This window comes from Stegodyphus dumicola, chromosome 11, assembly GCF_044657685.1.
Source record: "Stegodyphus dumicola isolate Sdum_Otavi_A_Nest chromosome 11, ASM4465768v1".
Taxonomy (NCBI): Eukaryota; Metazoa; Arthropoda; class Arachnida; order Araneae; family Eresidae; genus Stegodyphus; species Stegodyphus dumicola.
The window spans coordinates 58,203,218-58,228,552 of NC_140778.1; the positions used below are offsets into that span (position 1 = coordinate 58,203,218).

General features: G+C 34.2%; 1 protein-coding gene across 1 annotated transcript in view; it reads right to left on the reverse strand.

Annotated features, from left to right (window-relative positions):
- LOC118199827 (uncharacterized) overlaps positions 1-25,335 on the reverse strand; it is a 94,538-nt gene that overhangs the window by 8,834 nt on the left and 60,369 nt on the right. Inside the window, exon 3 of the mRNA XM_085826294.1 lies at positions 20,860-22,126. Coding sequence (XP_085682420.1) covers positions 20,860-22,126 — 1,267 coding nt within the window. The remainder of the gene's footprint in view (positions 1-20,859; positions 22,127-25,335) is intronic.

The window sequence follows — 25,335 nt, forward strand, 5'->3', positions numbered from 1 at the left end:
CAAAAGAATTTTGTATGTAAAAAAACTTGTCCACATGTATATTTTCATGTTAACAGAATTTGTTTTTATATATAATGCACAATTATTTCAGAGTTCATCAATGCAGAGACTCCTTGTTAATTTCTACAATATTTGTCCTTACAATCGTAAAACTGCATATTTGCAAAAAGTACAGATATATTTTCTTTGAAAATAAAAGTAAGACTGTTAAGTAGTGTCTTAGATATCATTGCTAAACTTGACTGCTAAGGAGCTTAATACGTAGCCGTATTCGGAAACTATGTACCGTTTCATTCTAGCGCCGTCGCAGCGCTGTGGTAGGCTTCCCGCGCATGCGCGTCTTTCTTGTTCACTGACTTTCAATTGTCGCCATTTTGGTTGCTCTATGTTGTGTTTTCAGTTTGCTGTGCGCATTCAAAATGTTTAAGACAATTAGTTCTCCCGCTGAGTGTGAGATTCGTTCCGTGATTAAATTTTTGAACGCGAGGAATGTTGAACCGGCCGAAATTTATCGTCAAGTGACAGAATTTTACGGTGAATACGCGATAAGTGATGGAATGGTAAGAAAGTGGCTAAGAATGTTTAATGCAGGTCGAACAAATGTCCACGCCGAGGCTCGGACTTCTGTTGTCACCGATGATTTGGTAAGGAAAGTTGATGAAGCAATTCGTGAGAACAGACGCTTCACAATGACAACTCTTTCAGAGGCATTTCCACAAATTTCAAGTACGGTTTTGTTCGAAATCGTGTCTGACCGCTTGAATGATCGCAAACTGTGTACCCGATGGGTTCCAAAAATGCTCACTGATGTTCACAAAACAAAGCGACTTGGTAGTGCCCTGACATTTCTTACGCGGTACAGTGATGAGGAAGAAAACTTTTTAAACCAAATTGTGAGTGATGAAACTTGAGTGTGTCATTTCACACCAGAATCGAAACAACAATCGATGGAGTGGAGACACACTCATTCTCCGAAAAAACAAAAGTTCAAAATGACAATATCATCACAAAAAATCATGTGCACTGTCTTCTGGGATAGGAAAGGCGTTTTGCTTACTGAATTTCTTCCCAGAGGTGAAACCATTAATGCGGCATGATATTGTGAGACTTTAACAAAACTAACCCACATAGCACAAAAACATGCTTGGGATGTCCCGAGGATGTTGCTCGCAGGATATGCGCACATCCTCAGGACATCCCGCAAACCTCCTAAACACCTCCTCCCGAGTGCTTAATGTCACATCCCGGGATATCCTCAGGACATCCTAACTAAGTCCCATCGACAGCGTGCGGGATGTTATTAGGATATGAACTCCTTCTTACTACATCCTCAGGTCATCCCGTAATATCCCAGTTTCCTCCTAAACTCATCCTCCTGAGTGTTTAATGTCACATCCCAGTATATCCTTAGGACATCCTATCTAGGTCCCACCGACAGCGTATGGGATGTTATCAGGATTTCAAATTTTTACTAGTTACAATATCACTTTAACCTTTTAAATACATACTCTCCACTGCTTAATACCCAGTATATATACAAAGAAACTTCCAGTGAAAATATGTGAAGGTGTCGTAATGATCTAAATCCTACTTATTTCACAGAGACAGTCTCAAATCCTTCTCCTAGGGTTACTCTGGAAAAATCAGAAATGTTGAAAATATTTATACAACTTATTTTGTTTTTAAAACTGAATTTGTGAATATATTAAAACTGAGCAAGGAAATTAAAATGAATTATTAATACAAAATATTATAACAGAAAATTTTTCTTTTATTTTTAAGATATTAAAAATCTTTCGAACATTTTTAAACATCCAATAGCCCCCAAATTGAAGTATTCATAATTAAACTAGTTTACAAAATCAGTTAATTTGTATTAAAAATTCAATAATAAAATTAGCCATTTTATAATCTTTACATAAATAAATCATCTTTCTTTAAAACATGTAAAGAAATTTTAGTGTTTTGATGAGACAGTTGGGAAATTGTTAAAAGGAATAAATTTTAAAACTAAATGAATTCCTAGCCACAGAATAAATAAATATGTTTTCGTAACATGAAAATGCTGCAGGCTGTTTCATATATTTAATATTTAGTTGTAAAAATTATGTTATTGACATTATGTTAACAATTCTTTACATCATTCAAAAGGTAACTCAAGGAGCTCTTCTAAAATTCTATCTTTCTACTCACACACAAAAAACAAAAACAAAAAAAAAAAAAAAAAAAAAAAAAAAAAAAATCTGAAAGGCCTCAGATTTTAGCAGTCACTTAAAAGGGCCCAAAGTTTATGAGTGCATAGATTATCAATACAGACGGGGCAGTGGAAATAGCAAAACAGTTTATAAGCTACTGAACCAGAAAGTTAAATATCTTCTGTATATTTGAAAAGTGAAGAACTATATCATATAATTATATAAAAATATTAAATGTTTTCAATTAGATATATGATGAATTAAATGCATTTTAAATCAATCAGATTAAAATGTAAAAAAAAAAAAAAAAATACATTGTTAAGAACTGAGTGTATTGCTTTTAAATAGCTTGGCTTGTTAATCGATAAGAGATTAGATTTTTGCAAAATTTAACATATTAAAGCGAAACAAGTTTTCGATTGACGATATGAAGTCACATTTTGAGACTAATAGCCCTTTTGGACTACAAAAAAAGTTCTGAAAATAATTTGCACTTGTGCTTATGCAAATTTCAGTAAAATGAAATTTACCAGTTGAAATCAGCACCAAATTAAACTTCGTAAATTCTAGCACATGTTAAAGGTTATCTCATCCAGAATTTTATTACTAACCATTAATTTCAGAGCAAAATAACACAGTAATTGCCATTTATATGACAATCAATATCAAAAATTTAAATCTGCATTTTACGCAACACAGAAAAACTCCAAAAGAAGATCTACTGCTTACCATGCAATTAAGGCCTTTTATTCTGCAATCAGCTCTACCAATTATTAATACTTCTAAGTATATTTAGTTTATTCTTTCTGTTTAATATACGCTGTGTAAAATTTTCCATAAGTTTATTAATTCATTTTATTTTGAGGCGAGCTCTTGTTCAACTCTGAATGTCAACGAAAATGTTTAGTTCATTTTTTATTCGGTCTCAAAAGAGAAATCAAAATATGTGGATTTATGTACGTGTTATAAATACATGTATTTATGAATCAAAATACATGAGAAATCAGAGTGAGAAAAGCACTACTACTTTAATCTGTGATTATATATAACAAATGCAGTGAATTATAGTTAACAAATAATGAAAATATTTATATTTCTGAAATATTTCATATATAACATTTTAAGTTTCGCATATGTGGCAGTTTGAGAATTTTTTACGCATACCAATTTTTTTAAATGTCTAAAAATTTTTGTATTTTCAAGGAAAGCTTATTCTTTCACCTTTAGTACTCGTATATAAGTAATGGTGTAACCAATCCATTAACATAAACTGTTGAACTAACTGTGACAACAAGGCTGCCCTGTGGTGAGTAGCCAGAAAAGTACTTCAGTAAAAGCCAAGGCTCCCACTAGATAGGTTGTACCTCTGTAATTTTTCTTAAAGTTAAATGTAACTTGTCCGTGTGTAACTTAAACCTGTTAATAAATATTTGTTACACTATACCGGACTCTTCTATGACCCTATCTAAAATGACCCTTTTACAATGGTAATTTACCAGATAAAATTACTTAATAGGGAATACAGAAAAATATCTAACCACTTACCTTTGTGACTTCATCTGCAGAGAGACTAAAAAAGTAGTTCAGCTAAACCTGTTATAATAAATATTTATAATAATGCTAAATCCTGCAATAACTATTAATATGACAAATTTTGTAAACCTATTTATTTGGATGAAAAATAAACACTTTCAGAAATTTATGGCACTATATTATGATTAACAGAGGAAAAACACTTTTCAAAATTCAAAATAGTTTTTATTAATCCAATTCATGACATTTTCTTTTAATTCCTGAAAAATAATCTTAGATCCATGTAAAAAAAAAAAAAAAAAAAAAAAAAAAAAAAAAAAAAAAAAAAATATGCATTCTTATGTATATAAGAACTCTTGATAAACTGGATCTCTGCCATTGCCTATCACAGCACCTAAAATAAAAAACACTCACAATTACTATATGTGAATATAATTTATAATTAAATTTAAACAAATGACTATTAGAATGCAAATTAAAGGAAGCATTTAAAATATTTTAACATTTAGTACCTATAAACAGAGTAGCAATTATTTGATTATTTGATTATAGTAAAATAAATATGGGGGATGCCTTTTAAAATTTTTTATGTCAGAAACTAAACTCAAACCACCAGCTGAACATATGAGCAGTTTTATCAATCAGCCACTGGTAGGTAACCTGGATACCGAATCAACATATAAAGTTGCCAAGATAAAGAGAGAAACAAAATTATGATAATCACATCTTACCTAATCATAAAACTATTTTAAATTTAATGTGTAGGCAAGTCCAAAAAGAATGAGAATGAATTTATTTTGTAACACAACGTAAAGTTATCTTGCAGGAGCAAAAAAAAAACTTGTCTCATGAGATTGGCAAGAAAAAAAACAATTAACTGCATCTGGTAACATTTATCTGATAACACATAAGTGATTGTTAACCATGTGCAGAAAATAAAATCTGATCATGATAAGAATCATGATCAGATTTTATTTTCTGCACAGATTAGATTTTATTCATTTTAAACTTTTGAATTTAACTGCAGAAATCTACCAAAGAAGTATATATTTTATGTTGTAACAGTAGTAAATGAAGATGTGGCTAATCTTTGTTGTATGGTACACCTTGGTTTCTGTCTGAAAAAAATCGCAAAGTGGTATTGGTTGTTCATGAAATCTGGAAGCCCATTGTGTCACATAAGTTTTTTGGTAATCCTAATGTTGATAATGTTCGCGAAAGTAGCCTTGGGAGGGAAATTAAGTTTTTGTCAATAAAAAAGGGGTTATTTCCGCAAATATTGTCAATGTGTTGTGATAAATTTAGCTTTGGGCTCTTTTTTGTAATAATAACTCTTTTGTATCGACCCGAGTTTTTGGTTATTACCATTCTTTTCAATTGCAGTGTTTGGTTTCATGTAAGTGGTATGGTCTTGTATTTTGAACTTGCTATTATTTTGGTGTGGGTACCATCATTTGAGTATGTCTGAGGTGACTAAGAGACGAAAACTTTAATTGAATCGCTTACCTGGAGGATGGAAGAGATGGTGGTGGGAAGCCTAAACGTATGATGCATTTGAAAAAAAGGTATGTTAAAAAATGACGTTTCAATTATTTATTCGTCTCTGTGTGTTAATTTTTGTTAAAAGATTTGTTGTTTAATGTTTTTATGTTAGGAAATATATATTTTTTGTAACTTATTCCGCTCTGTTTGTGCATTTTTGGTTGTCTCTGTGTTTTAAGACAGTGGCGAATTTTTTCTGGTTAACATGATAGTTTTAACTTTCTGATTTTCTTAAAGTGAAAATAAATCGATGTGTACATGGACAAAGTTAAGGCAGTGCACAATGCCTAGTTTGTGCAGTTCTCTGTTTTTTTTAAAGTTAAAATAGGTCGATGTGTACATGGACACCAAGTTTGTGTACGTCTTTGACTTCTTATTTTTGTTTTGTGTAGCGTCCATCTTGAAATTGGTGCCGATCCTCCCAGGTGACGATCTTGGTATCAAAAAAGAAACAATTCGCCAAGGGGTTACCGTAGAGTAAATTTTTACCAAAGATGTTCTACCATAATCACCATTTCAGTGGTTTAAACACTAGTGGAGCAGTATGCAGAGATGAAGATTTGAGTTTTGTTTACACAGCATGATGGTTTAGGCACTCCAGCTATTACGGTGAACAAGATTATAATAAACATAGCCACAACAATTGTCTATAAATATTGATGTATAACACTGCATGAACTAATAGATTTCTTATGTTAGTATATAGAGAATCCTTAATCAAAGTGAAAATGAGAAGACTGTGCATGCATTTCCTTTAATTGAAACATGGGTTTGACCATACAAATTTCAGTCTTACGGGACATGCCACACTATGCAGATAGACAGTAAATAGTGCTCATGCTGTGTTTGTTTCTTAGAGCTATGAAATAAATATACTTCTACATTTTAATTTTTTCTTGTTTCACATTTGGATTACCTATCAAAAAGTAAGGAATTTTGATATTATTACAATATCTGAGTTAAAATAACATTCCAAATAACGATTATTGGACATGTTAAGGTAATGAAAATTATAAATTAGGTTAAAAAGTAACCCTTAATGTTGCATATTTTTGAATTAAACTCTATCGACTTTAAAAACAACAAAACATCCCTCTTTATTAGGGTATTTAATAAACTAATTTTAAATACAGAGCTATGTATGAAGTCTTTCCCTTCCATGTTATAATAACTGAAACAAAATTACACTGATACAGTGAAAATTCCTAAATGCAAGTACATAAAATTTAGCAATTTTAAGAGATGAGACAGACTGAACACATGAATAAATTTCTATCAAAGAATAATTCATTAAATTTGGCCCATTCCATAGTAAACTTTAACCATTAGATTACATTATTACACCATGTCATCAATTTGAAAAGCAAGTCATATGCCAGATCTTGATTGTAAAAGAAATACACAGAATAATATATAGATTATTGAAAAATGATCTATACCAGTGTTTATAGATATGATTAAATGTAACAGAAAATTTACTGTCACAACCACATTATTAAGTGAAGTTTATAATTTTAACATTTTATAATATTTAAGATATGGCATTAAATACAAAACTATGTGCATGGACATAAGTTAGTAAATTAAAAAAAAAAAAATAATAATAATTAAAGAATGAATGTCATGACAAATTTCAAAACAAGCAGAATTTATTTTAGAAGGCTTTTAGACACTTATGATAAATAAATTTGGGACTTCTTCACCCAAAATTAAATTATAATGAACTAAAACCAGTGTGACTGACCTTCCACAAAATCCTTCAGCTGCGATTTTTTCAAGCTTGAAAACCAAATTCTTCTGTTAATAACAGCTTAACCAGTTGAAATCCCTACAGAAAGTTTGATAACACAATAATAGAATTAATAGAATAGAAAAATTATAGAACATCATTTAAACTTAACATTATTACAAATTTTGGTGCTTTCTGACTATCTGCAAAGCTGTGAAAATTGGCAAAATGTTTGGTTAGTTTCTGGTTCATATCTACTGCTCTGTTCACAAGTAGTAATTCAAATAAGCACTTTATAAGAAACAAGAAATTTTAGGATGCACACACACAAAAATATATATATTGGGTCAATATTCACATATTTTTCATCCAATGGAATACTATTCGGAAATAAAGATTAAATATAAAGCATGTAAATACATGTGTGTGGTATGCATATTCATAATTTGCTGTTATCGTGTACATACTCTTGCAGTTTTAGCATAAGTTGAAGCTGTGAGGGCAGATGATCAGAAAGTATCAGAATTTTTCATGTATAAGAAAAAATTGCCCTGACAATAAACAATGACAATAGTATCTCAATTGTTTAGCACTGACATTTACATAGTGCATTAGAAATATATAGTAATATATGTATAATAAAAAGATAATTGCATACTATTAAATCACTTTTTAAATGACAAACTTATAACAATTCTTTCGCATGAACATCCAAAATCCATTCTTAACTAAAAAATAAATAATAAAACCATGTAAATTTCTTATGAAGCCCATCATTTCCAAAATGTCCATTTCTGAAAGTTCCCAGCCTTTCTCAGTATATTATTAAATTACTAAACTAAGCATCAATGATCGTCATGTTCGCTAATGTGACAATATCTTTCACACTTCTTTGTTACCACAAGTAACAAGTAAGCTTTGATAAATCTTTAACTGATACATGCTACATTTGTCTAAAATTTGTACAAATAATAAAATTAAATGAGCTTTATAATATACTCAAAGAAATAATTTTGCATGAAAATTTGTATGTTATGTAGCAGAATATTGGCCTGATTAATGATTCAGGAAATAATTCAAATTTCAGCTTAAATAAAATTAAAAATTAATACTATAAAATAAAAACTATAACACAAAGATAAGCAAATTTCCTTATGAACAATGCATATTAACAATATTCAATCACTGGCGATCACACAGTACTGATTGCTTCAATAAACATTACCGTAATCATGTTATTTAAAAGACTAATATTTTAATTATTTTCTTAATTAAAACATTAGTCTTTTTCTCTTCCTCTTTCTAATACCAAAAGAAAACCCAGATAAGAAATATAAAAATATCAGTAAAAATAAATTATATTACTGAATGACACTTTACATTAATTACACTTATGCATATATTATTTTATTATAAATTATTTCAAAATAAAAGGAGGAGAAACTTTATTATTGGCATTTCTAAAATAATATAAACATTAACAATTTAGTACAATTTGTTATTTCAGGCAAAAAGAATTCCCTTTTCTGGATAGCATTTATATTTCCATCTCACCTTCAATAAAACATTAAGAGCATATAATTTAAACACTAGTTTATTTTATTTAACAGACAGATTATGTCAACTCAAACAAATCTATCAGTAAAATTCGGTAGAAATAATTCTGAATGTTAGACAACTTGCAATATTCAACAAAAATTATCAATACTTTTATTATAATGACAATACTACAGTAACATGGACATAAAATTAAACTGCATATAACTATAAAATAAGCCAGCATAATAATAATGGTGCATTGGTTTCTAAAACAATGGGCTGGATGAAAAAATACATGTATTATGGTAGCTATTCATATTATTCAGCTTTCCTAATATTCTCATGTTCACTTTACATAACTAAAGTATCTAAAATACAATAAAAATGCAAACAATATTTATGAGAAAATGTTAAAAGCAATCATAAGCATTTGATTGAATGACCATATTTTGTCTTCCTGCAAGTCGAATCTTAAAATGATATGCAGTTTGAAAAATGCTTAATCCCTTTATAAAATATTCAAAAAAGATTAAAAAAAGGTACTGTTATCAGGACCGGGTTCAGAAATGTATTTATGTATGCTTGTATATTTGTAAATGTATGTGTGTGTGTATACATATTGTAATACTTCTTTGGCGAAATGAAGCAACTCCAATGATGGAACACAGCAATAACTTTTATTTAACACTCAAAAAAATGGCGACATACAAACAAGAAGCGAGAACATATTCTATATTTAAAAATAAATTACATTCTTCGTGCGAGAGTCGCACGAGGCATTCGAGTCTGGTTTCAAATATTGCCATTCACAAATACCTTAATGTTCATCTATTTAAATTATTTAAACTACAAGATTTTAATATTATTTAAAGCTGTTACAACCTCTTCCCCAACGGAGAGACTCTTACCGAAGGGAAAAGTTCTGTAAATTTCGAAAGTTTATAAGCTCGGCTTGCTCGAATGCTTAAAGAGAAAAGGTTATTTCTCTTATAAATTTCTAAATTTCAGGCCAAAAAATTTTAAGTTTTAAACAATACTTTTACACCACATTTAAAAAGAAAGAAATGGAGAACGTTCAAATACATTAGTTGAGCATACATTAAATAATAAAATTAATTCTAAACGTGGTTACATACACTAAGAGTTACATTACTTAATTCTACTCAGAACATCTACGTTCTTGTGCAAAGATCCTTTGCGATGAATGACCTTAAAATTATAAGGTTGTAATGAGAGCGCATCAATCTAGAGTTACATTTGGCGTTGGATTGTAGCCATACCAAAGGATTATGATCAGTTTGAATCAAGAATTCTTGCTGACCATGCAGATAAAAATGCAGTTTCTTGATAGCGTAGATGATAGCAGCGCACTACTTTTTAGTAGTACAATAATTCTTTTCAAACTTAGTAAATTTTTTGCTTATATACAAGATAGGATATTCACGTTGTTCATCATCTAATTGGCATAGTACTATACCCATGCCATTGTCTGAGGCATCGGTTTGTATAATAAACCTTTTATCAAAATCGGGAGCATACAGAATTAGTTTCTTGCATAGCAACTCTTTTAAATTTTTAAAAGCTTTGTCACATATTTTAGACCATTGTATGTTTCCTTTTTTTGTTACCCACTTCAAAGCGTCCGTGAGGGGTGAAGCAATTTCTGAAAATCTCGGTATGTACTGGCGATAATACCCTACCAGTCCTAAGAAAGCACGTACTTCTGTTTTGGTTTTAGGTGTAGGATACTCCTTTACAGCCAGGATCTTTACTTCATCCGGGGTTCGTTGTCCTTGTCCCACAACATGGCCTAGGTATCTCACTTGATCTTGTGCAAATTTACATTTTGATGGTTTTAGTCGTAAATTTGCTTTCTGTATTCTTTCTAGAACAGAAGTTAAGTTTTTAAGGTGCTCCTCCCAGTTTTCTGAGTAAATGGCAATGTCATCCAGGTATGGTACAGCGAAACCTCGCATCCAGCCAGGACTTTAGTCATAACTTTGCTAAAAAATAATGGGGCATTTTTTAATCCAAAGGGTAAACGTAGAGGCCTGAAACTTCCAAAACTAGTTACAAATGTTGCATATCTTTGGGCTCTTTCTGTTAACGGAATTTGCCAGTAGCCTCTAGATAAATCTAATAGGGTAATATATTTTGCTTTTGCTACAGTTTCGATACGTTCTTCAATATTAGGAAAAGGATAGTATTCAGTTTTAGTAACAGCATTGAGTTTACGATAATCAATACAAGGCCGAGGATCCTTTGATGAAGATTCTATCAAAATCATGGGAGATGTATAGACCGATTCTCCCGGCTCTATAATTTTAAGATCGAGCATTTTGTGTATTTCCCTTTTGAGAATTTCAGTCTGTCGGGGTGACAGTCTGTATGGCTTTATTTGTATTGGTTCGTTATTTAATAGCTCAATATCGTGACAAACTAAGTTTGTTAGTCCAGGATTATTTGAAAAACAACCAGAATATTTCCATAAAATCTTTCGTAAATCTTCTATTTGCTCGGATTTCAACCTTTTCTCGAGTTCATTCTCCTCTATGATGTCCGAGGAAATTTAATATACTTGGATTGGAAGGTAAACGAGGAATGTCCATTTCTAAGTCTCCTTCCACTTCAGTTATCATATTAATCATTTCTGGTCTTTTGTAATATGGTTTAAGCATGTTAATGTGATATACTTGATTTGGCTCCTTTTGTTCCTCGAAACTTACAATATAATTGGTTTCTGAAATTTTCTGCTCTATTTTTCCAGGTCCTTTCCACTGTACTTCTAGTTTATTTTGACGATTCGTTGATAAAACAAGAACTAAATCTCCTCTAGTAAATTCTCTTTTCACTGCGTTTCGATCGTACCATGTTTTCCTCCGTTGTTGAGCTTCTTTAATGTTTTCCACGGCAAGTTCTTGGCATTTCTTCATTCGATTAATAAGTTCGAAAACGTAACTGACAACATTATTACTTTCTTCAATCAGTTCTAGCCACTGCTCATAAAGTAAAGTGACTGGCGTTCGTAGGTTTTTGCCATGAACTAATTCTGCTGGTGTAAAACCAGTGCTTTCGTGTGTGACTGTTCTGAGAGCAAAAAGAACTGATGGTAGATAATTCTCCCAATCCGAAGTCGCTCCTATACATACGACTCTTAACACCCTTTTTAGCGTTCTATGGAATCGCTCAACGGGATTACTCTGCGGATGATACACAGAGCTTCTTACATGTTTAATGCCGAAACGCTCCAAAAATTCCTCTGTCAAAGCACTGACGAAAGAGTTTCCCTGATCTGTTTGGATCACTTTTGGGAAACCCATACGATTGAAAATCTGTAAGAAAGCATCAATCACAGATGGCGAAGAAATGTCTGTCACCGCTACAGCATCTGGATATTTGGACGACATACACAGAGCTGTAATAATATATTTTTTTCCAGTCTTTGAAATAGGTAGCGGACCAACGGCATCGACATTTATTTTAATGAATATTTCGGAAATTACTGGTACTAATGTCATTGGAGCCTTCTTTTTGTCATTTCCTTTTCCAGCGCGCTGACAAGCATCACAGGTTCTTACAAAATCTTCAGTTTCTTTGTAACACCTCGTCCAGTAAAAATATCTAGCAAGTCTGTCTTTGGTCTTTTTGACACCCAAATGACCAGAAGTTCCTTCGTGGCACATCTTTATAATTGACGGCTTGAGTTTTTCAGGTATAACGACAAGCTGTCTTTCAAAGCCCATTTTATCCGTCGTTTTTTTAACTAAAAGTTCTTTTCCTGTCAGACTATAGTTCTCATTTTTGCATGTACCTTCTTTAACTTCTTGGATGATTTTAGACAGTTCCTTATCAGCAAGCTGAAGTTGTGCAATTTCTTCTGAGTCAATGTTTACCAGTTTCATGAGAGTTTCATCTTCCGAATTTAGCTCCGGTAAATTATCTTCTTCTTCAAAAACATCTCTGGATGCTTTATTTTCTTCCTTCATCGGTTCCAAGATCTTCTCTTCGGCTATTTCTCTTTTCTTCTGAGCTCTAGTAGAGACAGCATTAACCTGGTGAGGACAACTATCAGGTTCCTTTCCTTGTTTATTCAACAGTGCAAAAGTTCGATTGCCTAATAAATACCTTCCTTTGTCGAGTTCATTTCTAATAATGGCAGCCTTAGTTATTACTCGCCCAAGATCGCAATTTAGTTCGATCTCAGCTAATGGTAAACAGGTTGGATTCAAATCTAATGGCTGTTGCACCCACACATTTTCACCTGTCAGCATTTCCGGCGTGATGTATTTGCGACAAACTATATCAATACTAGCACCTGAATCCCTTAATATAGGAATTTTATGACCATTTACGTAACCCATACTAGTATAAGGTAATAGAAATTTATCCTCTGGTTTTGCACTAATTCTGTTAAGATTAGCAGGAGATTCAGTACTATTCTTAAGTTTTGGACATTGGGGTCTTAAATGTTGATAGGACCCACACTGATAGCATTGTGGCGTTTTTCGTTTTTCATATTTATCATCTGGACGTGGACTTCTAGGTCTATGAAACCAGCTTTGCGAATTAAATCCTGATGACAATTTGTTTTCAGTTTTATTTTTATTATCTGAACTCAATTTACCATGAGTTAGTGCATTGTATCTTTCTTTCTGCCGATCCACTACAGGCCTTTTTTGAAAGTTTCCGCAAACATTTTCATAGGCATCAAGTTTTTCAGCTAATTTTTTAGATGAAATCATCTTTACCCATTCATCAAGAAAATGATCTCGAATTTCAGGAGGAACTCGACGTTTAAGTTGGTCAAGCACCATCAAATCTAGCAACTGATCAAAAGTCTTAACTCCTAGACCAGTCACCCATTCATTGCAATAATTTTCTATTTTATAATTGAAATCCACCCATGTGGATTCGGTACTTTTTTGATGTTTCATAAATTTCTGCCTAAACGTTTCCGGGCTTAATTTAAACCGTCTTAACAATAAATTTTTCACGTGTTCATAGTTTTTAGCTTTATCGGAGGGTTCTCTAGCTATTAACTGGGTTACTTCGTAAGGAAGTAGTCCTAGTAAATGAGATACAAATTCTTCTTTATCAATTTTAGCCCATTCTGCTTGCCTTTCAAACAATAGCAAATATAGACTGATATCTCCTTTCTTGTCATCGAATTTCTGCATAAGATGACACAGCTCCGTTTTCGGTCGGATCTGTCCGGTATTTTGAGACTTTGTCTCTGCTTCAAGTCTTAATCTCTCTAATTCATACTGTTCGTTTCTTCTCCGCTCTTCTGCTTCTTCCTGTCTCCTACGTTCTTCTCTTTCCTCCCTCTCTTTCCGTTCTTCTCTTTCCTCCCTCTCTTTCCGTTCTTCTATTATTGTGTCTAAAACTCCTTTGACGAAGACTTCATCATAATCTCTACTTTCAACAATTTTCTGTTTTAAATCAACTATTTTCAAATCTGCAGTCACATGAACTCCCAGTTCAGCTGCGAGATTTTGTAAATCTTCCTTACGAGCTCTTCCTAAGTAAGACATTGTTTCTATGTTTAAAATTAACGAACACTGTGTTCTTTATATTTCCTCAAAATAGCTCAATTCAATTACTTTAATTAATTAATGCAGTCAGAATCACGAAATTAAATGCACTTTGTTAAGTACGTATACCTCTGAAATATTTAAATTATATGAAGTTCATTCTCTCTACCACATTAATTGTGGTTAAAATAAGAATAATAACATAGAGCAATATATATATCTACCGTCTGTACAACTAAAATGAATATTAAATATAATATCAAATACGGTAATAAAATAAGACAAGTCAATATTAACAAGAAATAATAATCTGGTATCTCTAATATTGCGTTCAGTGATAAACTAATAAAATAAAGCAATTCTATATGAACAGGAAGTAATAATCTGGTATCACTAATATTATGTTCAGTGATGAACTAATAAAATAAAAATACGCAAGATTATTCGATCTTGGTCGGTGCCTCCAAAATAATTAAGACTGTAATACTTCTTTGGCGAAATGAAGCAACTCCAATGATGGAACACAGCAATAACTTTTATTTAACACTAAAAAAAATGGCGACATACAAACAAGAAGCGAGAACATATTCTATATTTAAAAATAAATTACATTCTTCGTGCGAGAGTCGCACGAGGCACTCGAGTCTGGTTTGTCTATTTAAATTATTTAAACTACAAGATTTTAATATTATTTAAAGCTGTTATATTATGCACATACTTACAAAACATACTTACAAAATTATATATATATGCACATACTTACACAACCAGGTTTCTACATTTCCGAATCCGGTCCCGATAACAGAACAGTACCCCCCAAAAAAACTTAAAACTTCCAATTCTCCATGTTTTAAAATTGAATTACAAACTAGATTAAGATAATGTTTCAACCATACATATTTTCAACAAAACAATGCAAACTCTTATTTTTATACAATCGTTCAAACTATTTAATATAAATTTATTGCTGCAATAAAATAATAATCTGATCACACATAATATTTTGAAACTGAATGCATAAACTGAACTAAAAAAAAAATCAGTCATAAACATTTGGATAGCAGGACAAATCAGATATTTGAAGACAGCCATTGAGATATACACGTAATTCACGACAGAACGGTAACAATTCATAAAGCTGTGATAGCTAACACAGTTAACTGTCAAAATAACATAAATTCGAAAAGCAAAAAACTAAACATACAAGTATTGAAATGAACTTACCTTTCATGCAACAGAAAATATCCATAGAAAAAGTAAACCTCATGGCGCAGCCATCTTGGATTTCGTTTCAAATCAGACAGACGTTTACGGACTTGCGGAAGAATACAAGGAACTAGTAGTTTGCCGGATACAATGTGCAATGACGCGAAAGAATATAGTTCTGCAGAACTTCCTACAATATTTCGTAATAAACAGTACTATGTCATATTTTTTCTTTATCTCATTAATTAATTAATAGGTAAATACTTAAGTAATGCTGAATTAATTTTCAATGAAATGTAAAATTTTGCATGTATGTGACGACCACCTTCTGTCCAATATATTTCTGAGAATATAAACAAATTTTGGAATCTGAGAGTATTAGTAAATAAATGTATAGAATATCGCCTCTCAAACGACCACTCCTGAAAATGACCAATAGTTCTGAGATTATAAATAAATATTGATATTAAGCATTATTTCTATAAGACGACCATCTCTATATAAGACCAAAGTTTCTAGAATCTTGGATAGTCATCAGAGAATTATTTTTACGGCGAAATTATCGCTCGACTGTAATTCAATATCAATAACAGATCGCGCGATTAAAAAACATTTTCTGTCCTGTAATTAGGGGGGAAAAATTACCTTATGAGGTATTTCTCCCGCTTTCCTAGCGTGCTTTCATGGTGTAATGGTTCTGCACGCTGGGCCGGTATTTCAGAGGTCCGTGGTTCGATTCCCGGCGAAGGCGGTTGCTAATTTTTCATCTCTACGGCTTCCCAAAAAAATCCTAATATCTCTACAGTGGCATCCGAACTAAAAAGGTGTTGGATGAGGTATATCCACACCTAGGATTTAGTGATTGGGTATCCTTAAAAAATGTCGCCCTTTAAAAAGGGTAGTAATATAAGGTATTTCTCCCGCTTTCCTAGCGTGTATTCGGGGTGTAGTGGTTCTGCACACTGGGTCGGTATTCCAGAGGTCCGTCGTTCGATTCCCGGCGAAGGCGGTTGCTAATTTTTCATCTTTCCTGCTTCCAAAAATGTACCTAATGTCTCTATACCCAAATTTAAAAAAAAAATTCGTTTCAGAATTAAATATACGATATATAATTCTACCTATACTTATAGTAGGATTAGTAATCTGTAAGTAATTATACATGTAATTTATGCATTTTTTATAAAAAAAAATATATGTTATTTAGAATTTTGCAAATATTCTAGAAAATGCTAATCCATTGAAAAAAATCTTTTCCATGACTAAATAAATTTTTAAAAACGTCAGAAAAAATAGCAGTTAAAATAAATAGCAAAATAACAAGAATAAATCATCAATCATATCAATATTTTTAATGTACAGCATTTAGAAACAACTTAGTAAAATACATATGAAAATTAAATAATGTGCAAGTTTCAGATGTGCAATGTCAAAAAATTAAAACTGGTAAATTGAACAAATATCCTCAAAATGTTTGACAACGTAAGTCCTCCGGACAATGCAGAATGAATGTCCTCAGGATGTGAAATTGGTGAAGTCCTCAGGACATCTGAGAATCAACATCTTCAGGACATCCTGTCATGTCCCGGGACATAGCGACTTAAATAAGACATCCTCAGGATGTTAAATTACGATCTCCTCAGGACATCTGAGAATCAACATCCTTAGGACATCCTAAGTATGTCCCGGGATATTACGACTTAAATAGGACATCCTGAGGATGTTTTGTGCTATGGGGGAAGGCGTGCCATTCAAAACAAACGAAGAGGAATGCTCAGTAAAGGAATTATGTTGCTCTATGACAATGCTCGGCCCCATACTGCTGGTGTCACTCAATCGTTAATTCGACAGTTTCATTGGGAGCAGTTCGATCACCCGCCGTACAGCCCGGACTTGGCGCCGTCCGACTATCACTTGTTCCTGCACATGAAGCGCGAGCTTGGTGGCAAGCGCTTTGGATCTGACAAAGACACGAAAAATGCTGTGGAGTAGTGGTTCTCGAAACTGGCGATAAGTTTCTTTGACGATGGTATACAAAAACTGGTCACCCGCTATGACCAGTGTTTGATCATTGGCGGAAACTATGTTGAAAAATAGTTTAAGACATGTATTTTCATGTAAAAATCAAATTGGATTCGAAAAAATTGTTTTACTATTTTTTTTTTCAAAACGGTACTTAGTTTCCGTATACACCCCTCGAATATAAGGTAAATACATATCTCATTAAAATTTGAATTAAATACAAGGATCAGTTAGTTTGTGAAACAAAATAAATAGAGAAAAGATTAAGAATCCTTCACCTGCGCCACCATGTTGTGTGCTGTGATGCTATGCGAATTCTTCTCATATTAGGACATAAAGTCGCATATTGTGTCATAACGTATTTCTGGCAAATTCTGCTCCTTCCTCCATAACATAAAATTCATCTTAATAAACGTGAAATTCATCTCCAGTACAAAGAGGAATATGAAGACCATGCATTCGTTGACTGATACTTTCATCCTCTCAAAGAATGTGCCTACAACGGGGATGACCATTCCTGGACACTTGCCTCTATTCCTTTTGCATCAAATCCATCGCCATCCAAGTTTGGCTTCTTTCCGAGAACTGGCATTCATTTTATCACCACATTTTGGGCAAGATGGGGCATTCTTTTTTTTGGAACCAAGACAGCTCCAGTTGCTAGAATAATTGCATTTTCTTCATCATTTATCAATGACATTCCTGTTATCATGTTGAAATACTTCAATTTCTGTATTAAAGGTGAAGTAACTATACCAAAGAAAACGTTTAGCCTACCAAAATGAAATTAGATAAATCAAATAAAATATTAAATTAAATGTATTATTTTTAAATTAAAAATTATGTTAAGTTAAAAATATATCAAACTAAAACACTGATAACGTACAGGAATAAAGGTTTAATAGTAGACAGAAGAAAATGTAGAAATAAATTTTAATAACTTCTTAAATATGAAGAAATTACAAATATTCCTAAGTTAAAGACATAAAAATTAATAGTATAAATGAAAAATAATAAGTCGAATATGCAAATATCAATAGATAGAAATAGATAAAAATTTAATTGAAAAAATACTTGCTTTGGCAGATAATTCCTTTTGAAGTGTCACACACAGAGCACTGAACCAAAATAATTGTAGGTTCAGAGTTCAGAGGTTCATGGGGTTTTGCGCCTCACTACTAGGCTGAACTGAATGGGACTCCTCAACTAACCCTAAACCATAAACCGTGACAATACTACAATACATTATTCCTTCTAGTTGTTAAATTGTTCAAAAGCTCCCCCTGAAAGTTTCAATATGTATTTGGAAACGTACATTTGCTTTGGAGCTTGCATTTGCTCTTACAGATCTTGTATATAGTATAAAATTATTTGTAAAGCCTACACTTGACATGACTTCGCCTGTTGTAAAAGTACATGTAAATATATTTTATGTGTGCATTTTCTTCACAAGCGCTGTATATTTAAAATATTCTGTTAATAAATTTTCAAAAATATGGTGTTTGTGAATTTTAATTTTTTGTGAAAAATTTTTTATTCTGCATTGTGTATTTTATTAATTTTCTTTTACACAGTAACGCAGAAAACATTACGTATAATCTCTCGTAACCAACGGTACCTAAATAATGCTTTGAGTTAATTTTAACATCTGCATTTTACTTAGAAAATGCAGACGGCTTTTTTAAATTTTTTTCCCTGGTCGTTACCTACTCGAAAGCTTCTCGGACCGTATTTGCCTAACCTAACCAAACCCCGTGCTTGTGATAAGTATTAAAAACCACTGGCGACTACAATAGCATTTAGAATTTCGAAAATATTAAAAACTTTTGTATGCGCAACAAATGCCGCCTTCTCATAATGTTAAGCCGAACAAAATTTCAATAATTAAAAACAAGCAAAAAAAAAAAAAAAAAAAAAAAAAGTGTTAATATTATTTGAGGTTTATTGAAAGAGGAACCTAATTTAAGCAATTATGCATCAAAATGCGAAACAAAATCTTAAAGTATGCTTTCAGAAATACAGGCTTGTAGTAATTTAGTTTGATTAAGTAACAAATGGTCCTAAAATCTAATTTTAGAATATAGACCTGAGACTACATACTTTGGTTAACAAAACCTTGCTGTAAAGTCTAATTTAGGATACAGGCTTGACAATTTGCATTAGTTAACTAACAAGTTGTTCTAAATTAACTATAAAATGCAGTTTTTTGACAGTTTAGTTTGGTTAGCTAACAAATTGTTCTAAAAATTAATTTTAGAATATAGAGGATAGTGACAATTTATGTTGGTAAGCTAACAACCGAATCATAATTATTGGAGAAGAATCATAATTATTGGAGAAGAATCATGATTATTGGAGAATATTTCATGTAAATTGTTGGCTTTTATGCGCAAACAATATGCGCATAAAAGTCAACACGCATAAAAGTCAACAATTTACATGAAAGCTACGAAGCATCTTTCACCTATAAAATACGAAATGTAAATCCAGTGCAGTATTATGGTAGGTAGGTAGGTAGGTAGGTTACGGAGGACTGAAACGCCTGGTGTCTAACAGAGGTAAACAGGCATGTGTTCCAAGCCCTTCTCTAACTACGGCAAAAGCTTCCTGGAACCACACGAGGTTGCACCAGGAGATTATTGAGGTTGTCAAAGGGAAGTACATGGCCTTACAAGGGCATTAGTAGGATTGTATTACAGTTTGAAGAGGCAAGCTGTGGTGTTACAGATAGTAGGTAGTTAAACTAAAAATACTTGGATAATAAGACGTACGCATAAAAAGACATAAAAATGCATAGTCAACAATACACAAAGCACAATGCGTAAAATGCATAAACAGAGAGCACAAAAAACAGGTACATACACATAGTCACTTAAGGCACAAAAAGATAAATGGAGTACATGAAGTCACATGAAAGCTGGAGCACAATGTTAGTGTAAGGCAGTTCTGTTGGATATAAATACAGCTACATCTTGAATGATGAATGATGAGTTCATGAATACTCATGTGTGCAGAAGAGTGCGGTTAGATTGCTAAGGCGTTGATTATTGTAGCGTCGCTAAGAACATAGATAAAAACACTGATAAAAGGCATGAGGATGTTGTAGCACTAATTATTGGGCATTGCCCCAGCAATGTGTGCACCGTAAGGCACACAAGCGTTCACTAACACTGCGTAAGAAGATGTTGTTCATATGCTGTTGAAGGGATTACACACGTATCATTATGGAGGCATAACACATCTCACTAAGGAGATGCCACATATTTGCGAATTGTTAGTATTGCCACTTTAGATTGTGGGCAGGGGAGCTTAAACACACAGTTGTGGTGAAGCCCAGATATTGTAAAATTCACTGGACTAGTCTTAGAGCTTATCGTCAGTACACCAGAGCGTCATTTTAGCACGGTAGGCAAAGGTCTGTGCCCAATGCCGCGATGGTATTCATGATGCTGGAGACTGAATTAACCGCTCCTTTATGCGTTATAAGGAACCGGTGATAGGCGTTCCTATTATTTGTAGGTAGCGGAAGATGGTGTGCAGCCGTCAAAAGACATTCAAATACGTAATGGTCTGGTGACCCTTCTGATCCACAGATATCTGTATTTGAGATGCCGTGGCGATTGTAATAGCTGGGAAACGGGCCGTGACCCGTGATGAAGTAGGTGAGAGGTGCTAGGGCAAAGAGTCGATCGGTGGAAACTTTCGGGAGGTAGGTGAAAGTCTGTCTGCCTGTCTCGAATTCGGTCCATTCACGTTGCCATTGGTGCATTCCTTGCTCTCGTAGGAGGCCCTTTAGATAAGAGCAGAGCACAGGTACGGTGATGGGTTGGGCTGTCGGGTTGGAAATTGCATCTTTGGCCAACGTGTCAGCAGCCTCGTTGCCCTCATTATTCGCATGGGCTTTAACCCAGACTAGATTGAGATGATAATGAGGGTGTTGCATAAGGAGATGTTGGAGACTGAGTATGAGAGGTGAGACATGATGATGGTTCTCAAGTGCAAGTAAAGTTGAAAGGCTATCGGTATAGATATTTGATTGTGGGATCTGGCAATCTATGAGATGTTGCACTGCTGCAGTAATTCCCAGTACTTCCGCCTGTAAGATGCTATTGTGAGTGCGAAGTTGTCCTTGCCAGTTGTGTACAGTTTTGCCATTCTCATAGTGCACAAAAGCACTGCCTACACCATTCTCCTGCTTTGAACCGTCTGTGTATATCTGGTTCCCATTCCGTGGTGCGTGTGTCGAGATGTGAGTCTGTTGCTTGTCAATTTTGATGTGGGTTCTACTTCCTCTGAGAGCTGGATGAGTATGGGTAGAAGTGGAGGGACGTTCGAACTGGACTGGACTGTAGCTGGTATTTGCGAAAGTTGCATCTTTGCGTAGGTGGATCAATTTAGTAAAAGTTGCCTCCATCTCTGCTTTTATATGGAGTGGTAATATGCCGGCTAGAACTGTTGCTGCACTGGTGGCGGTTGTGCGGTAGGCTTTGCTTAATTGCAGGGCGAAGGGGCGTTGTAGCGTTGTAAGTTGCCTGATCTTGCGAGTACCCATTGGCTGCACCCAGATCACTGCAGCGTATAAAGCTATTTTTTCTACAACTGTGAGGTATAGCACTTTTTGGATATGGGGGTTTTGGCCCCAGTTGCGACCTTGAAATTGTCTTGCTATGCGGGCGATAATTGACGTCTTGTTTTTGGTTTCCATGATATGCGGAATCCAGGTGAGACCTTGGTCCCATACTACCCCTAAATACTTGAGATTCCGCACAATTTTGATGTTTCGGCCTAGGAGTTTTATGCATGGACGACGAGTTGGATTGGTACCTCGTCTGGGAATTATTATTGCTGACGATTTTCCTATGGAGATCGTGAGCTTTAATTTGTTGCATGCGGTGGTAAATAAGGTGCAGGTCTCTGTGCTGTTGCGTTCCAGTTCTTTCCTGGTGCGTCCTCTTACGAGCAGGACTACGTCGTCTGCATAAGCAGTGATGTTTGTATGCTGTGGCCAGTTGGTTTAAAGGACTGAATTGAAGGTGAGGTTCCAGAGTGTCGGTCCCGCACAGGACCCCTGCGGACAACTTTTTTGTTGTACCTTGGATGTCGTACCGTCGTTATTTACAAACTGAATATGGAGGTCGTGGAGGTAGCTGTTGAAGATGTTGAATAGGTTGGAGGGGCAGTGTGCTCCTCTGAGGGCTTGCTTAATTGCTGGCCACCAGAGGGTGTCGAATGCACTCTTTAGGTCTATAGAAATGAAGGCTGTGTGCATGTCGCTGTTTTTATTGCGTAGTATTGTATCCTGAATATTGTAAAGGGCATGTGTCGTGGAAAATCGTGTGAGGAATCCATACTGCCGGGGCTGAGATGGTTAATTCTGTGCAGGTGGTGCTTGAGCCTGTTAACGAAGAGTTTTTCATAAATCTTGCCTAAAGCAGAGAGGAGGCAGATGGGCCGGTAAGAATTTGGGTCTTGTGGGTTCTTATTCCTTTTAAGAAAGAGAACGACATGTCCTCTTTTGAAGGCTGCTGGAAAGATTTATTGTTGAAGAAGTTGATTGAAGTAGGTCTTAAAGAAGGAGGGGCGTGCTTTATAAGCTGTATGGATGATTGAATAATCTAAGCCATCAGGTCCTGGCGCTTTTTTCCGAGGAAGGTGACGGAACAGCTGTTTGATTTTTTTATCGCTAAAGGGTACATCGGGAGGTGTCGCAGGAATGGTGGTGTTGTTGCGAACCTTTCGTTGTTCTATCGTGTCCTCTTCTGGGTCATCGTTTGAGAAGACGGTGTCCAGAATGGTGGAAGCTGTGCTAAATATTGCGTCTGTGCAGTACATGGTACTTTGCATGTACAAAATGTAAATCTAGTGAGATGTTATAGTGCAATATTTCACCGGCGCAGTATATGATTCTTTGTACATATAAAATACGAAATGTGAATCTATTGCAGTGTTATGGTGCAATATTGCGCCTATGTTGTATATGGTACTTTGCATAAGGGATGATGACTTCCGTGTTTCACCTGATGGTACTTTGCACGTGCAAAATGTACATTTAATGTAGTATTACAATGTCATTTTGCGCCTATATATTATATGTTGCTTCACATATACAAAATGTGAATCTAGTGCAGTATCACGGTGAAATATTGCGCCTATAAACTATATGGTGTTCTGCGTATACAAAATGTCAATCTAGTGCAGCATTATGATGTAATATTACATCAATGCAGTATATGGTAATTTGTATATATAAAATACAAAATGTGAATCCAGTGCAGTGTTATTGTGCAATATTTCACCGGCGCAGTATACGATACTCTGTACATATAAAATAAGAAATATGAACCCAGTTCAGTGTTATAATGTAATATTGCACCATTGCAGTATATGGTACCTTACATAAATAAAATAGAAAATGTGATTCCAGCGCAGCCCAAAAGTAATACTAATAATAGCCGGAAATGAAACAGAAACGACTATAACAGAAGACAAATCTGTGTTTTAGTTGCACTTTCCGAATACAAACATCAAAATCTAATAATTAAATACAAAGTAGAGGATGCAGTCTAACGACTGTGAATCTAATTCAAGGCTTTACGATGGACAAAAAACGAAAGCAAAAAGTGTTCTTCAAGTTTCGAACTGAAATATGAGCAACATAAAAATCCATTTTAGCGGATCTGATTATGATGCTATTAAGTCAATTAACATATTTCTTTTTAAAAATACCTTCCAGTTTTCTAAAGCAATGCGAGCTCTTATAAAACTACACGTCACGACTTTGTTCTTCTCCAAATTGTAGGGTTTATATTTATTTTAACTAACATTTATTTTAAGTTTATCTTTCCTGTCAAGCCTTACTTTCCCCTGGAACTGCCAATGCCAGAGTATGTAAATTTTAGTAGAACGCGCAAGGATTCAAATTATCAGCGGAAGTATTCTGAGTTAAATAGAAAGGAAACGAGTTCGAGGTGTGCTGTTCTTACTTCACGAGCGCGGAGGTAGTTAGCCAGAAATTGAAGAACCCCGCGTTTCGGCCTGTGTGCTTGCATTGGAGAATTGTTAATCGTTCAACGGGATATTCAAAGTTTGCTGAATTAGCAGCGGTATTGTAAAACGCGGTGAAGTTAGTTACTTTTAGAGAGCCTTGTAGTTAGAGTCTTGTTATTAGTTTCTTTTCAGGTTCTTATTTTTATTTTATCGCCGAGTCGGCGTCGTTTGTGAGCGTCAAGAGCACGCAATTGTAACTTCTTAAGTTGAATAAAAAGGGACTTAAACCCTTAGCAAGACTCTGTCATTTTTCCCGTTTCAACAGTCACCTCTTGGTTGCGTGCAAGTTGGAGGCGCGCAACTCTACATTGGCGCCCGAACACTTATGGAACTGAAATGGCCGGAAATCGGATGGAAGCCGCTGGACAACACCAAGAAATGGCAAGCCAATTGGAAGGATTTGGATACCTGTTCCAGACTTTGAGAGCGTCAATCAAGCCAAACGTCAATTTCGACGGAAAACATTCGGTGGCGATATTTCTAGAAGGCCTAGAAAATCACTTTCAGCTCTACCCTGTGCCTGAAAGACAAAAAGTTGCCATCGCCACATCTGCACTAAAAGGACAGGCCGCGCTATGGTGGAAGAATATAGGCAAATTTTTATTAGGGGAATTTGGAAGCCAGACATATACATTTAAAAATTTCAAAAAATCGTTAGTAAAGGCCTTCCCCATAGTGAAAGATCGAGCAAGGTTGGAAGCCGAACTATATAGTTTCTATCAACGGGATATAGAAGAGTTGACGGACTTTATTCTACGAAAAATTAAGCTGACGGATATGCTGTATGGGAAGAAACCCGACGCGGATATTATTGAAATAATCTTACCAAGATTGTTACCCGCTGTTCAAGACTACTTCGAAATTAGAAACCCAAGCGCATTGCAGGAGCTCTTCGAATTGGCGGTGAAGTTTCAAAATCGCAGAATAGCGGAAAAAGCTAGAGGGGCAACGTATTCTCAAAGTACCCGAAGGAAATCTTCAAATGAGGAAA